The 16,676-nt window shown below is 35.8% G+C and overlaps 2 protein-coding genes across 6 annotated transcripts; both read right to left on the bottom strand.

Moving 5' to 3' along the window:
- Positions 1-6,414: 6,414 nt before the first annotated feature.
- LOC141590680 (cyclic dof factor 4-like) lies at positions 6,415-6,882 on the bottom strand. Its single transcript, XM_074411249.1, has one exon. The coding sequence runs from the start codon at positions 6,880-6,882 to the stop codon at positions 6,415-6,417; it is 468 nt and encodes a 155-aa protein (XP_074267350.1).
- Positions 6,883-8,784: 1,902 nt separating this feature from the next.
- Positions 8,785-16,289, bottom strand: LOC141592869 (protein SCAR3-like). 5 transcript variants are annotated; one of them, XR_012521238.1, is made up of 11 exons: positions 15,612-16,289; positions 14,346-14,509; positions 13,927-14,050; positions 13,719-13,848; positions 13,412-13,476; positions 12,020-13,202; positions 10,569-11,837; positions 10,163-10,258; positions 9,652-9,759; positions 9,099-9,246; positions 8,785-8,942 (listed from the first exon to the last, which is right to left on the bottom strand). XR_012521238.1 is itself a non-coding variant. In XM_074413741.1 (10 exons), exons 1-10 carry the CDS (start codon positions 15,767-15,769, stop codon positions 9,202-9,204), a joined length of 3,342 nt encoding a protein of 1,113 aa, XP_074269842.1. In that variant the 5' UTR covers positions 15,770-16,289; the 3' UTR covers positions 8,785-9,201. The 5 variants fall into 5 exon arrangements, 4 of the variants coding, with proteins under 4 accessions (XP_074269842.1, XP_074269843.1, XP_074269844.1 ...); XM_074413741.1 differs by having other exon boundaries at positions 8,785-9,246; XM_074413742.1 differs by having other exon boundaries at positions 8,785-9,246; positions 10,163-10,255; positions 15,612-16,288.
- Between the last annotated feature and the right edge of the window lie 387 nt (positions 16,290-16,676).

The raw sequence follows: 16,676 nt of genomic DNA, 5'->3' as shown, positions 1-16,676 counted from the left end.
AAGGAGGCCGAAGTCGATTACGTACATAGCTATAGAAGGAGTAGCACTCATTCCTTGAACAACCTGAGCCATCATGCATGTCTTGGATCCCGTGTGGAGGGATGTGAAGCTCATGGTCACCAAAAGGAAATGTCAATGCCATTTCGATAGTTTGTTTGCGCTGAAATTAGCTTCGCAATAGACGTTTCAAATAAAATATCGTCTACCTTCAAGTAATCGCTTGCAATCCTTGATAAAAGACCCGTAAATTAAGTTATCAATCCCCTCTTTATTGATGAGGTTTACCACCACTTGTGAGTCGGACTCAATGATAAGTTGTTCCAATCCTATCTTACGTGCCTAATTCAGAGCAAACCAAATCCCATGCAATTCATGAAGCATCACTGTAGAATGTCCAAGATTTATCACGAATCCAAATATCTAATTTCTGCTACTATTGTCAAATATTCCGCCGGCATCCGCTGGATTAGGGTTACCTTCACAATTTTTTTGACAATTATTGTGTTACACTGATGTTAAATTTCTGGTTTGAATTTATACATTTAAATAACTACCTAAGAAGATTGTTATATTCACCTTTTCTTATTTAAGATCTCATAAAAAAATGACTGTTAACTTAAAACTCCTCATAATTCTGGCTAAGGCGGATATGCTGTAATGATAATTTGTGTACTTTAAGTCTTTAACATAAAAAAAAAAATGAGATAGCCTCACGCCCTCACCCCCGACAATATCGAGTTCAATACCACCATATTGCATTGGATTATTTTATTATTATATTATTGTTCCATGTAAGTACGGACGTATAGTAATACTTAAATTCAGTATCATGCACCAGGTGGTATTGTAACTACAAGTGGTTATGAGCGAGTCAGGGTGACTGGCGGCCTTAGCCTATTCGACCCTGAATCGGCCCTTGGGGCTGGGGTGAGCTGGTCGGGTCGGTTTCAAGGATGGCCAACCCTAAACCGGTCCTTACTCCTTGGGTGGGCTGGGCTACGGGTCTAGTTCAATTTCGTTTTTTTAATGGATCAATAAGTGGCGGCCCAGTTTGATTATATTGGACCCTGAATTGGCACGGACGTTTGGACGGGTCACACGAGTCTCTAAGCAGAGTAGCAAGCCAACCAAGTCTTGTTTTCGATGAACCTAGAAGCGGGTTGAGCTGGGTTGACCCGTGCAATAGGTCACCTCTAATTGTAACACCCGTTTTAACTAAATAAAAAACCTATATTTGGGTGTATTTCATTTTATTCAAACACATAAAAGGAATCTATACTTTAATTTTACAGCATTAATTCTATTTTCAACTTTTTTTTACTACTGAGACATACAAGTGCATAGATTGATTCAAGATAATATTCTTACATTGCTTTAGTTGTTAAACATGCACTAATATATTCTATTTTTTTTTCATCAACTTTTAGTTTTTGGTTGGGTATTCTTTTAAAGTGATTAGTTTAAGTGATACCGTTTTTGAGGTCACAAAATAATCGTATTGTAGAAGACAAGTGTCTTTATTTGGAATAATTTATAGAGAGAATAGCTTTATTTAATTTTATAAATAAAGATACGCATACTTATGACTTCTGAGCACTTAAATTAGCTGGCAATGAGTTGTTCTAACAATCAGAGGTATCAGGTTCGAGCCTTGTAAATACATCGGTGTTAAAACTTATGACTTATGAGTATAACTTTACCACCTTATTGATCACAAATCTGAACTAAACCGAATGATATCCAATATCTGGGTTATTAGTTTGAAAAAAGCAACAAAAAAAAAAAGGCAAGGCAACTTTTTAATGTATGAAAATTCCCATATCAGAAAATTGCTTTAATTAGTTTAAAAGTATATATAATGCATATGATTCTTCCACATTAAAGGGAAGTGCATGCATGCACTTGTATGGCATTTTGGCATCTATTTACATATACTTTTAATAAATTCATCTTGCTTATCAACTACTCCATATTTGTGCTCGAATCTTTAATCCATCAAATAAGATGAAAAGAGAACCATTTTTCTAATTTAAAAAAAAAATTGGGATCCTAGGAATTAGGATGTTTATTTACCTTTTGTTTTCTCAATTTAAGTTATAACGTATTACTTCCTTCCTCTATCTCGGTGGATTGTTATTTATTTTCATTTGAAGTAGTACATACGGAGTATCAGTCAATAGTTATCAAATTCCAATTTTGATTGGTAAAGAAAATTTGTAAGTGAAAAATAATATAAATGATGAAATTATTTCACATTTTCCCTCATTTCCTTAAAGTTTGTATCAAAAGTAATACTCATATATAATAACTATTAATCGAGATAAAATGAATAATTTTAACCCGTGGTTATTAGTGATGAAATTGGAATTTCAAGTTTGAAAAGGCAAAAACCAAGTAATGTAAGGGCCATCTTGAAAAAGTCATAACTTTAACTTAAATACTTGAATGTTTCATTTTCATGGATATGCCCTAACAGTCTCACAAATACTACTATATACATTTATTCGAGCTTATGTGTAATTTTTCTAATCTTTTTAAAAGTTTATTTTTTTTATGTTTAAGTGTGTGAATTCAGAAACTTTACAGTATAGCTCAGATTTCTTAAAACAAAACTCGAAACTTTAGTACAGAACTCGGATTCTACACCACACAACTATGGTATAGTCTATTAATTGTAACAGTCTAATACATTAGAATACGGTACATGTGAAACTGCTCACTTTCTCTTTTTAGTGAAAAAAAATAATACATAAAAACTTATAGTTAATCCTACTTGTTATTTTGGACTTAATTTAAGGTCATTTCAGCTTAGTTTAATACAGTTCAGTTCAGTTCAGTTAAGTTCAACTCATCTCTTCACAAATTAGCTCTTACTTCAGTTCAGTTCATCTCTATTAAGTTCAATTCAGCTCACCAACTCTTTTCAGCCGAAAAGAACAGGGTTTAAGACCACACGTAACAAGTCACTTTCAATTTATAATAAATAATCTTACGATAGCTTATTGTAAAACCGTCTCATATAATTATTATATTCAGGGAGATCTTGAGCCCTCTTTTGAGATCATAGACGTATTAATAAAAAGATTGGTTGAAAAGCTTGAATACAAGTTATTGAATGTACAACTACTCATCAAGTCATCATCCTAAAACTTTTTAAAAGTAAAAATAATATTAATGCCATTTTGAGTCATGAATGGAAAATTTCTATTGTTTGTCGATCCGAATACAGTAAAAATAGTTTAAAGAAATTGTCGTTTTTCTTTGATAATTATCCTATATGAGTCGGAACTTATACTTTATGACAATGCAACAAAAGCAACAACGAAAGGTTGTAAAGCTAAAGCACAGGAGCTCGTAGTTTTTCTAAAGTATTTCATGCTTTATAAAAGTAAGGTAACTTTAGAGGAGTTAATTTATTACTAGTGGTGGAGCTAATTAAGGCATGGTTAGCAGGAGCGAACCTGCTCCTGCTAAGGCTCCGTTTGGCAAGGTATTTTAAGTACTTGATTTGGTCAAAATAGCTTATTTGACCAAAATTTCAGGAACCTTATTCTTTTGTAAGCGTTTGACAAGTAATTTATTTAACCAAATAAGCTACCTGAAATGAAATGCTACCTAGAGTAGAATTTGAGATTTTATGTACCTGATTTGATTGGATTTTCCGTTTTTACCCCCTTAAATTTATACTATTAAATAATTATCATATCCGTCATTTCATCAAAATTAGTTACCTTTTCAGTCAGGCTCTGTTTGGTGAGTAGGTCTCCTGAGAGACGGTCTCTCACTAAACTTATTGAGAGACCTATTACAACTTCACGGAAAAGTGGTACAAAAAGTAATAAAATAGGTACGTATGCTATAAAATCAGGTACTAATAAAAATGGTTACAATATATGATAAAATAGGTACGATTGTTATAAAAACATGTATCAAACGAAAGAGGCATTTTGAGTCACGGCCAATAGTAAAGGGGTATGAAAAGGATGTAAAGGGGTACAATAAAAGTGGTCCCTCAATAACTTATTGAGAGACCGTCTCTCCAAAGTTTTAGTTTGGCAAACACTTTTTTATATAATCAGCTACCTTATCAGTTCATAATTTTCAGTTACCTTATCAGTTACCTTTTCAGGTTTCAGTTAGCTTTTCAGTTTTCACCAATCTTTTCAGGTTTCAGCTACCTTTTCAGTTTGTTTTACCAAACATGCAGAGCCTAAAACATGAAAATTTTCAAGTTTTTAGTTAAAGATTTTGACTTTTTTCGAGTTTTCCTTATACCATTATTCTAATTTTTCAACAAACTCATCAAACTATATTTATGTTTGTTGTATCGTAAAGTTACCATTGGTTGAGGTAATATTTAAGATTTTAAGTTAATATGAATTGCACACATAATTCAATAACGTTTAATGTAAATCTAATTTTCGCTAACATTTTCAATATAACTTCTTTCGGAAGTTATATGAATTGTGATTTCATGTAAATCTATTTTTCATGCGAATCTCATTTTATGTTGAACCAAACAACCTCTTTATATTAGGTTAATGTCTTACACAGTCATTGAGACGTCGAGTCATATATTATAGAGTTTAAACTCGATGAATTCCACACATAATTCAATAACATTTTCATATGAATCCTTATATGTTTCGAATAATTTTAACAATTTAGTCGGCAACATTTAGATGTGACGTAACATTTTCAAAATCATAAAGAATAATCCATGTATCGTGGAATGCGGTGGATACTATTCTATTCTGATGAAAACAAAGTTAAGAATTCGATGCGTACTTGACGAAAATAAAATATTATTTCATTCAACTTTTCTTAGGACAAAAGAATAAACTAAGCAATTTGATCGAAACTTAATCTTGTATTTTCTATTTCTTTATGGAAGAGTACTTTTCTAACGTAGAACCTTAAACTTGAATCACACATTAAAAATCTACATAGGTGAGGAAACAAAATCACAAAATTAGCTAATTTCTAACAATTAAACCGCACTTTAATTTCTAACAGAAAACTGGTTAAAAGATTGTTTTCGAATGCTCGTACTATGGGAACACGTTAGAAAAACAGCTACATAAATTAGAAAGTTTAATAAATAAATATGAAGATTATTAGCAATCGGTAAAAAACAAAATCATAAAATAAGAATAGTTGAATTTAGATGTTAAATCCACCTATAATTTGGTCTATACTCTATAGAACAAGTTGATCATTTTACATAGAAGTAGAGATGGAAGTGAGCAGGGGGATTGTTGGGTTGACACGCCCCAACATGGTCCACGACCATTTTAGCACGACGTGGACTGACACGACCTAATACGGTATGCCATGTCATGGGTTAGTTGTGCCTGGGTAGAAGTTAAGGAAGCCCAGACACGACACAACTCACCTGGGCATAACGAAAATTGAATAAAATTTCGAGATTTTAACTAAAACTTGCGAGTTTTTCCTTCATCAGCGAGGGCGAGCGCTCGCCCCTCCTCTCCTAAATCCGCCACTAGTCACGTCCAATCCGACTTAAAGTGAGAAGTTTAGTATGCATTAGAGAAGAATATAGGAAATAAATTTTATAGATTTCCCACTAGTTTAAACTCCTTAAGCTCACATGCAAATAATTACTAAAGAAAGATAGAGGAATAATTGAAAGATGATATAAAAATAGATGCATATCTTAGGCGTAGGGAACTTATCTGTCAAATATTCTCTATAATCCAATTGTAACAAGCTTCATTAATAATCTTCATTCCATAGACAATAAAGTCATGCATGGCGTACCAATTAAAATTAATTTAATTTAATTTAATTTAATTAAGTTTTAACTATCTCGTAATTGTACCCCAACTTTACACTCAACGACCTCTACATGGACAAATTTCAATTATCAACCACGTTTCTTACACATATTATAGCAAAAAAAAAAAAAAAAAAGTCTAAGGAGTAAGAGTTTGAATAAAAACATGTTACTATCTCGGATTATTTACTTACCTTTACTTTTCAGATGACTAATTATTAACAAAAGTAAAGCAATAATAAAATTCACGTAAATGAAATTGGTAAACAATTGATTAAAACGAAGTTTTACTTTCTAAATTCTATCAAAAGAATATTAAAAAGTTTTAAAAAAATTCTAGTTGAATGAATTGAGTATTCTCTTGTAATTGCACCAATTTTGGACTTAACAATAATCTAACAAATACAAATAAACTTCAAACACATTGCTTCAAACACAACAATTCCTCAAAGGTTAGACTCATATATATTTATTTGTACACCAAAAATTCATTTGACTAAATTTTTTTTTTTCAACTTTCAAGTTATACTAGTAATTACACTTTAATACTTTATTGATCAACATACAATAATACTTAAAAAAGAAGAAAAAAGAAAAAAAAAGTTGATCAACAAGTTTTAACTAGTAGACTCACTTTTCCTTCTCTTAACCTGAAAATCATGTCCAAACCCACCACCTGTACTCGCCGCCACGGCCGCGGCAAGTTCCCATTCATCAACCACCATGCCATTCAAGTCAAAGTGACCCATGCCCATGTTGTTTAGTCCATCAAACAAACAAGGTGGTTTTGCTTTTCGGCGACCTGCCCCAACTGGGACATTGCGAAGGGCTCCACCAGCGGTCCAGTACCGCTGGCAGCCCTTGCAGTAATGTCTTGGTTGGTTGACATTGTAGTTATTAAAGTAACAAAATTTAGTGTCCATACTTTTGCACCTTGGACATGGGATTATTTTTTCAGGTCTTTTGTTAATTGTTGCATTTTCTTCTTCTTGATCTTGATTTTCCCTAGTTTGGTTATTATTTTTGTTGAGCTCTTCTTTTGGTTGTAGGACAATTTTTTGTCCAAATAGCTTGATCTCACCCATGTATTATAAGTTTATTTTTGACACTATATTCGGAAATCACTCAAAAAAAATACGGAAAATTTAAAATAAAATGTGAAAAAGGGTTATTAATTGGAATTCTTTTTTAAAAAAAATTGAAAAATGTGGGATATGGGTTTTTTTGGGTTTTTTGAGAAGAGAAATGGGTATTTTATAGAATATTAAAAGGAGTTTTCAATTGTGTGTGAAGTGAGGAACAAATGGACAATAAGGGTGTGTTTATATACGTGTGATGGCAAAAATATGGGACAAAAAAAAGGGAATTGACTAAGAAAAGTTAGTGAAAAGTCCTGAAAAAAAGCAAAGAAAAAGAAAAAGAAAGTTTTAGTGAATAAAATAAAGAAGATTTGTTGAGGAAAAGTGAAGAGCATAAAAGTTAGAGGGATCTTGTTGAAAAAAAGGTAATGCTGAGCTTTTTGTCCACATCATTACTCCATGGAATCAGCTGTTTTTTCTCTAATCTCTATCTTTTTCTTTCTGATTGGCTAGTCTTTCTTAAGACGGATATATCCGTTTTAACTTAAAACGCGTTATATATATCATCTATTTATTGCATTTGAGCATTTAAGATGAAGTATTTGTTTTTTCTTATACAAACTACTTTTATCTTATTCATACTATTTGGTCTGTCTTAGATTTAAGACGGATACAACCTGTCTTAAAAAAGAATTTGGTTAATGTTGGTTTGTTTTATGGGAAATCAAGGATAGATGGGTATCGTAAGAATCATAGACAGATAGATAGCTTTCAAAGTTACCAAAGTACAAAAGTCTTGTGGTAGTGTTAGTAGGAAATGGTGGATTATTAAAGAGATGAAGCCAAATCATAAAAGTTATGTCTTGATTAAGGATGTATCAAGGTTTGTGGTTGGAGATGATCTATATTTGATATTGCAGATTTAACATAATTTAAGAAATATCATGAAATTCTATCTGAGAAGAAATATGATAGGTCGATAAAGAACAGAAATTAATCTAAAATTACAACAAATGAATTTACAATACGAAGTCGAGGGAAGGGGAGCAATCCACATAAAGTTAAACAATTGTCACAATGTGACCCACCCCTAAGGGCCGGGTTGCCCATAAAGCCGAGTGGGGGTGGGAGGGACTAGGGGCGGGGCCCGGCATTAGTCTTCCTTAATGTCGGGATGGGTTTCGAAACAAGTTGCTCGAGCACGGCCCACTGAGTGGCGAACCAGGATGGGATGGGCTAGGCAAAGGGAAAGGTGACGCCGGCTCGACCTGGTAGAGAACTCGGGTTATGCTCGGTCAAAGCACATACTAGACGAGGTACCATTTTTTGGCCTGACAATGCAGAATGGACCGTGCCGGGTCTAGCTGACCCGCATTGGTGGCCAGCTCTAGCTAAGGGTATAAATTGTATAATGCTCATATTTCTAAAGGAAACTGCGTGATCACTTTTCACCCTATGATCAACCTATATAGTATGTAGAAGGATCAAGAGAAAAAGTCATAATTACCCACAAAAGTCCAATAATGGAACAACTAACAACTTAGTTACCAAGTTAACTATAATCGAAAAAGTCATAATTACCCACAAAAGAAACTCATAAAGACTAGTTGAATGAAGAAAAAGACAAAAAGAAGCTAGTTACTTCAACACTTCAACTTGTTGACCTGTAACAGAAGTCAATAGTAATCATGTGATAGATGAATCATCTCAACCAAAATTTTAAGCTGATGATTGAGGTTCAACTATTATAATTATTCCTATTAAGTTTGGCGATGATTATCACCACTCTATTATTTACCGAGTGATGTGTCATAAGAAGACGTAAATCTCATAAAACCTTAAAAATACCATGCGAATTAAAGACTACAACTTTCCATATGAATTATAATGATAGAAGAAGTGAGAGGAACAGAACAAAAAGGCCAATTTTATTTTCACAACGGGTATCTGTGTATCGCGTGTGTAATACAATACAGACGCAAACCAAAAACCCTGGCGCCGTAGTTTGTCCAACTCCAATGGATTTAGTCTTGCCCAAGGAAAAATACACATTGCAAGTTTGTAACCTGTAAGTTAAAAAGAACAGCTTTAACTGGGAAGAGACAGTTACTGTACAAACTACTTGGCAGCCTAAACAAAAAAAAGTTCACTCAGGAAACTCTCGGCGTCTGGCGTTCCATTACAGAAACGAATCAGGGGTCAGTAACTAAGTTAGCCTTTACCAGATAAGCCATTATGCACAGTGTCACGGTCTGCATCTTCTGGCTTGACATCGCACAGCATATCTAACTAATTCCTTAGAGAACGCGTCTGACATTGAATGGATCACGTGTCGCTCCAACTATCATCCTCCCCATCGCTCCCCACCACCTGGAAATGAGCAAACATGAAGTAAATCTGCAGCGAGCCTTGTAACAATCCCATATCCTTGCATATTATTCACATTGATATAGTTATGTGATAAGTGGGTTGGTCGCATATGTAATACAGTGTACATGGATGATTGAAAAAACCTAGGATTTTGGGACATGCTTCCGTATGTTACTTAGATGGTGGGTTCAAGTATTGGACTCGGCCATTTTTATGATAAATCCTCATGTTTTGGCAAATATGATTGAAGTGTCTGAGTACCAAGGTTTAGAAACAGGTACACAGATCATCATATGGAGACTCTGAGTAACAGAGCTGCTTCCATATTTTGGTCTCAACTCACTAGATAGGATGTATAGCATGCTAAGACGATTATCTGCAATGAATACAAACTAAATAGTTTACCTGACGAATTGCACTCGCCTTCTGCAGGATTGCTGTCATTTTATTGCTGGTAGGAAGGCTAGGCGTAGAAACTGATCGAGCCGCATCAGTACGTTTAAGATTGAAGGACTGACAAAGTAAGAATAAAGTAGTCAGTCAATGCTTGAGATAGCCGATAGTTGATATAACAGACATTTCGATGCTAAAAGCTTCATCACGATTCACGACCTTAATGATGTTTAGCATAAGGCTTCGTAATATAAAGGCTTTAACTTTTTTACGCAAGTTTAATGATGAAACATTCAGAAAAAACCTCTAAACCACATGGAAAACATTGAGTATAAGTCGCAGTAAACAAGTATACTCGGAGTAGTTTGCAGAAACTGAAGATAGTTAAGATGACCTAATCCAAGACAAGTTCGTACAAATAAGTATAAATGAAGAAATAGATACATAATGCATAATTCTGAGGCGTTTCCACTCACGAGGGTCCTTCAATTCAAGGAAAGCTAGTACAAACTTCAGAACTTACTTTAGCCCGGATTTGATGTAGAAAATCCCCCCGTTCATCCACGTTAGTCGCATGACAACCTTGTTTTTGGCCATCCACATTTGGTACAGCCACCTGCTACAAATACCCAGTAAGAGATGATTATCAAAACAAAAATTATTATCAGATGAATACTCTCTCCATTTTATTTTTACAGTCTCCATAGTAATTTTGTGGTAAAACAAGATTTTGCCTAATATTTTCTCAGAATTCGCCCTAGTTACAGCTTTTTAACAATGATTATACGAAAATATTAGTTTTGAATTTTTGATAAATCTCTTGCATATGTTTGGAAAAATTAATGGTCAAAGTTGATATTAGCTGACAATGAAAGTCAAACAGGGACGATAAATTTGTGATGATGGTAGTACAGCACAAAGAGACATACCTCTATCTCCTTTTTTTGCATCACGGTTGTATCTGTTTCTTGCATTGTACTTCGCGTTTTAGCTGAGTCATCTTCAAGGGGGTGAGAATCAAAAGATTGATTCAGGCTGTCAGATCCTCGTTTTGGCGTATCTTCCACTCCAAGTAAAACTGGCCTTGATACACGCCACTGCAATGGAGGAAGAGGAGGTGGCTGAGCCGCTAGGCACTGAAGATCGGAAGAACCAATAGAAGAGATTCCATGTGGTTCATCATCTATTGCATGATCATTATTATTTTCTGAAGAATCTCCCGATTCCCACTGTTCTGAATCAGAATCAGAAAGATGGCCAGCAGACTCATCCGATACGCATGGATATGATCGGCAGAACGTATCATCATCAGAATCCGAACCCATATCATGATGTACACTAGTGGAACCTGGAACCAACTGAAAGGAAGGGAAGGTTTCTACTGTCATTTCATGGTGGTCCACCCCTTCTGGATATTTAAGCTTTAGTCTGGAATTTTCAAGACCGTCAATAGGTCGAAAGGATATCTTCATATGCTCTAATGGCGGTGATGCTGACGGTGAATTTACAGAAGACTTCGACTTTCCATCAAACTTAGTAGGAGACACCATATCTACTGATAAGTGCTTGGCAGATATGTTCTTTTCCTCATAGCTCAATGATTCACTCATTCGGGGACCCTTTTTCAGTAAATTACGACTGAGCAACGATAATAAGGATGATTTATCTTCACTTGTATTAGAGACTTCAGAAACCGCATTATTCAAATCATTACCTAGACCAACGGTAACTGGGTCATTTTTAATGTTACTTTTACCATAATGAGAATGGTATTTTAAGGATCCAAAATCTTGACTATCACCGCCAAAAGTTCCGCCATGGTAATAATTTTTCACTGATGAAGACATAGTTCCTGCAGGACGACTGACCTTTGGACTGCATTGATCAACACAATGACCATTACCATTACTCACAGCTGTGCCAGTCACAGGGGTAGGATTTACAGCTGGAGATGCACCGAAAACAGTAGGTTTTGACGGTCGTAGTCCTAAAAGGGTCCCATTGGTCCAGAGAGCATGTGGATAGGAACTGGTTGATCCAGAAGGTATTCCTACTGACCCATTGGTACAAGCAGTCTCATCATCACGGGGAGCCTGCGAACTGGATTCTACAGGTTTGCAGACAGCAAGTTGCAGATCTATATCATCAGCTTCTATCCCTTGGGTTTCTTTGGAAATGAATGAGGCACTTTCCACAGGCTACAACAACAACAGCAGAGTTTGAATTCAAATTGATTATCGTTCAGCTAACATGAATCATCATTTCAAAACCGTCAATGAAAAGTATAATAGTCAAAGGAAAAAAGAAATGAAAACACAAAAATAGTCGGTAAACAAATAAAACTAAGAAAGTCAAACAGTTAAAAAGGTAGTAGCCGAACCTGTTCTTGGCTTGTTGCTAAGTCTAGCAGTTTAGAGGACAGTTCATTTTCTACACACTCCAAATTGGCTAGAGAAAGGGGAGCAATTGGCTTCTCTGCACCATCGCGAACTCCGTCCCCATGGTTGTAGGATTTAGAATGGCATTCATGTTTCACCATCAGGCCAGTTGACGCTTCTTCGGGTAGTTTACATATAGAAGTCAATTTTACTTCTTTTTGCGTATTTGTCTCAAAATCACTTTCAGATTCTGAATCAATTGCATTGCGTGCATCAACAAAGTTGTCAGTTTCACTGTCTATATTTGCGTGATGATCCACACGACCATCACATTTATCACTGGTTATCTCTGACTTCATCTTAGTATTGTCAAGAATAGTCTCCTGTAGGTACTGAACATCACTTATTCCCGCCTTACTGTATGATCGATCGCTCACAAAGTTGTCAGCGGCAATTGATCCACGAGTGTTGTCAACAAGATGGTTCGCATCACTTGTTTCTACAGACTCGTTATTGTCACTAGTCAACTGAGGGAAAGATTCTGAAATTACTTGAGGAGCATCTGCATTTACATTTGGGCCGCTTACCACTTCAGATAAGTCATCTGCAAGAGAATCGATTTCATCAACAAGCTTCACGTCCTGATCATGAAGATAGTTCACTCCAGTCGGCTCGTTTGACTTCACATTCATAGTAGCTTCTGTAGACCGTTGATCAATGCCGGAATTTGGAATGCTTTCATGTTCAGATAAGTCATGCCCTTGATTTACGATTTTCACACTAACAGGTTTCAAGTCCTTCTCATGTAGATAATAGTTCTTCTCGGAGCCAGATTGGACATCATCCTCAATCCCATGATTTAAACCCATATGTTCCATAGTTTCCAGCTTCTCATCCCACGTGACATTAGAAGAACGAGGGGCAGTAGTATCGGTTGACAAGCCATCTTGAATACCTTTACCAGTCACAGCATTACTGGTCTCCTCCACATTTTTATTTATGTTAGAGATAACTTCCCTCTTTGTTTTGTCGGCCTGTATAGAAATACCTGGTTGAGAAAGTGACTCAACAAAACCCATGCCCTCTTTTGAAATAAGGGAATCAGATCTGGAAGTTCGATCAAAAGAGGAGCCTGTATGTGATACAGAAGACCCTCCTCGACCTGTTTGAGAAGACATCTGCTGTCTGAAACCAACAAGCATGATAATTTATCTCAGAAAACAGAAGAATGCAACTATTTGACAGTGGAGGATTGTTAAACGCTATTTATACTCCGTCTGTCCCAGTGAATAGTTTACACTTGCTTTATTTTGTGAGGGGGAAATAAAGCAAGTGTTAACTATTGACTGGGACAGAGGGAGTATATAAACACGCCAATTGTAACATATTAATACCTCCGGTTATTGTTCATAGTAGATACAGAATTTGGAAGTTTTCCACTACGCTGCGATAACCTCTTCTGAAATTAAAGTCAGGATCCGTATCAATGACTTGTATATTGAATGTTTGAAAATAAACAGAGCAATGCAAAGATACCAAGAAATGGACATGCCAGCAGCCATAACGACGAAAGAATAAGAGCATACAGCAACATATTCAATAGTCGTCAAAAGCAGAGAACTCATCATTTGATATTTACGGTGCCATTAAAGATCTACATCTACCACGAAGTAAAACAGTAGGTAGTTCTTAAAACACGACCTTTTTCCGAGCCTTCCTTTCTCGTTGAGCCTTATCCCTCTTACGTGCTTCCGTACCTGCAGATGCCCTCCTAAAGAATGTTGGATCGGTATATCGTTTTAAACACGATCCGCGCCCACTTGTGTCAAACCTAGATGCAATAGGATGAGTGTGAAGAAGCTGTTAACAAGTAAACAAGGATTACCAGCAATTCAAGAAGGTAACTCACCTATCAAGCAACTGCAGCCGAGGAGGTTCACGACACTCTTCATATGAGTCCATGATAAAATGTGGCAGGTCGGAGTAGACAAAATGATTTTGCTGAGCCTTAATACGAGGATGCCATTCGGAGCCTGCAAAACTGCTGATCTTGAGCAAAGAAAATCTTAAAGGTTGCTCATTTATCAACGGTTAGGCGCCAGTACAAACTCTACAACTGGAACATGCATACTTTCAGACTTGTTTACTAAAATACACCCCTCTGCTGTCCCTTCTATTAAGATACGATATAGAAAGTGACTAAAACGTCTCAAATTAATCATATGATCAGTCAGCGATAGTGATTTTACATCAATGATGAGCCAATCTGTCGAGTGCTGATGCATTCAATTAAAATTCGCAACTTAGAACAGCATGAGATGAACATACCAGGTGTATAGGCAAAATGTATGTGGCTAGTTTGAGTCAACATGGCCTTTTCAAGGGAAGGCAAAATAGCTTCAATATGTTGGATCCGAGTGACCAATTTACGACTTCTGGAAGCAGTAGAAACCACCTGCTCTTGCAAGCCATGGAATATCTCGGCTGCAAATCTACAAGTACAAACACATGGTTGCAGGAGAAAGTTACTCAATTTGAATACACAATGTAGACAGAAGTCCAACATAGTATTAAAAGAGAAAATCATCCGGTTGCTACAATTTTATACAAGAAGCATGAGACGAGAAGCAGTGACAACAGACAAACAATTCCACGAGACTGATCACAGTTCACAATCACAAAACTATCCTTTTCCTCACTTCCAAAAATAACACTTCAGGTACTAGTTGGTCTTTAGACGAAAACTGCTATCGACCCCACAAACGATCTGTTTCGATAATCCTTTTACCGTAAACAAAGAGGACCACCAAGCTACATCACTCTCACATGCAGCATTGAATTTTACACAGCCATGATTGCAACTATTAATGCTTCTGCATGAACTCATTAAACAAACCCCCAATCACCTTACCAACCACACCTCACCCAATTGAAGAAAAAGGCTAATAACAATTACTACACTATGGCATATAAACCCGAACCATTAATTTCCTTTCGAGATAACTAACTTCAAATTAATTCCTGAATGATCATGCTGAGAACCAAAATACAGTATTCCTGTAATTTGAACATTTTATTTTTCAATCCTTGGCTTACAGGCACACAGATATAAGAAATCTAATTGAAAGAGGAAAAACACAATACTCCGAGGTTAATAGCTATGTTACTCCCGCACTTCACTTCACTTTTGTTGCATGTAGCATGTCCTCACTCCGACACGACACAACACTTCATTTTTTACCAAAAAGGTGAAAACTTTGCACAATATAACCGTATCCAACACTCCAACACCATGTTGTGTCCAACCCTTGCAGTCGAGTCAGAGTAACATTCGTTAATAGACCCACTTAAGACAATATGAAAACCCAGAAAACCCAACTCAAATATAGGCAAGAAAAACAAAAACACAAATTCTTGTTTAAACTTAAACGGGTCAAATAGTATAGATGGGACAAAAACAGAATACCTCGGGCTAGCAAAAAGTTTGTCTCGTCTATACAAGCGGGATGCTATGTGACCCGTTTGAGGCTTAAGACGGATATAGAAGAACATAAACATGAGAGTGAGAAATAAAGAGAAGGAAGAAGAACATACTGTGAAAGATCACCTAATTGGCGAAGAAGACCAACAAGACCAGCAACAGCAACACCATCAAAAATAACTTTGGAATCTTCAGACTCAACTCCATCTTTGTACAACTTCTTTCCTCCCAAACTATACTCATTCCTCACACCAAACCTCCCTAAAGGCATCTTTCAAATTGACCCAATACAATACAATAAAAGATTGCAACTTTAATGTGTTTGGTCGAATGTGAGTTTCAGTAACCTCGAATGAAGTAATTTATCTGATAAGTGATAATGGCATAATGGGTTTGTTTTCAGAGGTGCATTTAATAATGCAATATAAAAAGACTGCAATTAGAGTAACAATAATGGGTCGGGCGTACACAATCTTACCCTAATAGTTCGGAATTAAAACGAACTCGAAAGTGGTGAAATGATATGATATAGTAATGATGAAGTTGTTTTGTTCAGGGGATTTGAACTATAAATAAAGAAAAGAGAAGAGTAGGTAAGAAAGGAGCAGCTGAACAACTAGTCAGGGAAATTTGAAAGTGGGATGAAGAAGAGGACATCTTTCATTGCCAACTCTACAAGGTATTCCTTGAGTTTGTTATTTCATAACTGTTGAAATGTAGAAGCAACTGTTGATATATAGTGTTGCAAAGAGAGAAAAAGTGGGTACTTTATAAGGTAAAATGGTACCCGTCTCTTGTTTGTGACGGATAGCGTCCGTCACAAACAAGAATTTGTGAATATTCAATGTCACAGGATATACTGCTGATAATGGCTGCAAAGTGGAAAGTAACGACTTGATATGATTTTCATTTTTGCCTTATTACATGGGTCGATACTCCGATGCGTCTTTTTAATAGGCCCCTTAATGTTACGGGACCATAGCCGATTTTTTTTTGGTCTCATATTATAATATATTATATATCCCGTTTTTGTACCTCATTAGTCATGGAAAAAGATCATCTCCATTACTTTCCTCTCTTCATTACCTTGTATTACTTCTTAATGGTCCAGATTGTAATGGAGAGGATTCATCCCGATTCTCCGTATTTCTTTTCGAGTCGAAATTTGCTAAACATGT

This window comes from Silene latifolia, chromosome 7, assembly GCF_048544455.1.
Source record: "Silene latifolia isolate original U9 population chromosome 7, ASM4854445v1, whole genome shotgun sequence".
Lineage (NCBI taxonomy): Eukaryota > Viridiplantae > Streptophyta > Magnoliopsida > Caryophyllales > Caryophyllaceae > Silene > Silene latifolia.
This window is presented reverse-complemented; position numbering and strand designations above follow the sequence as displayed.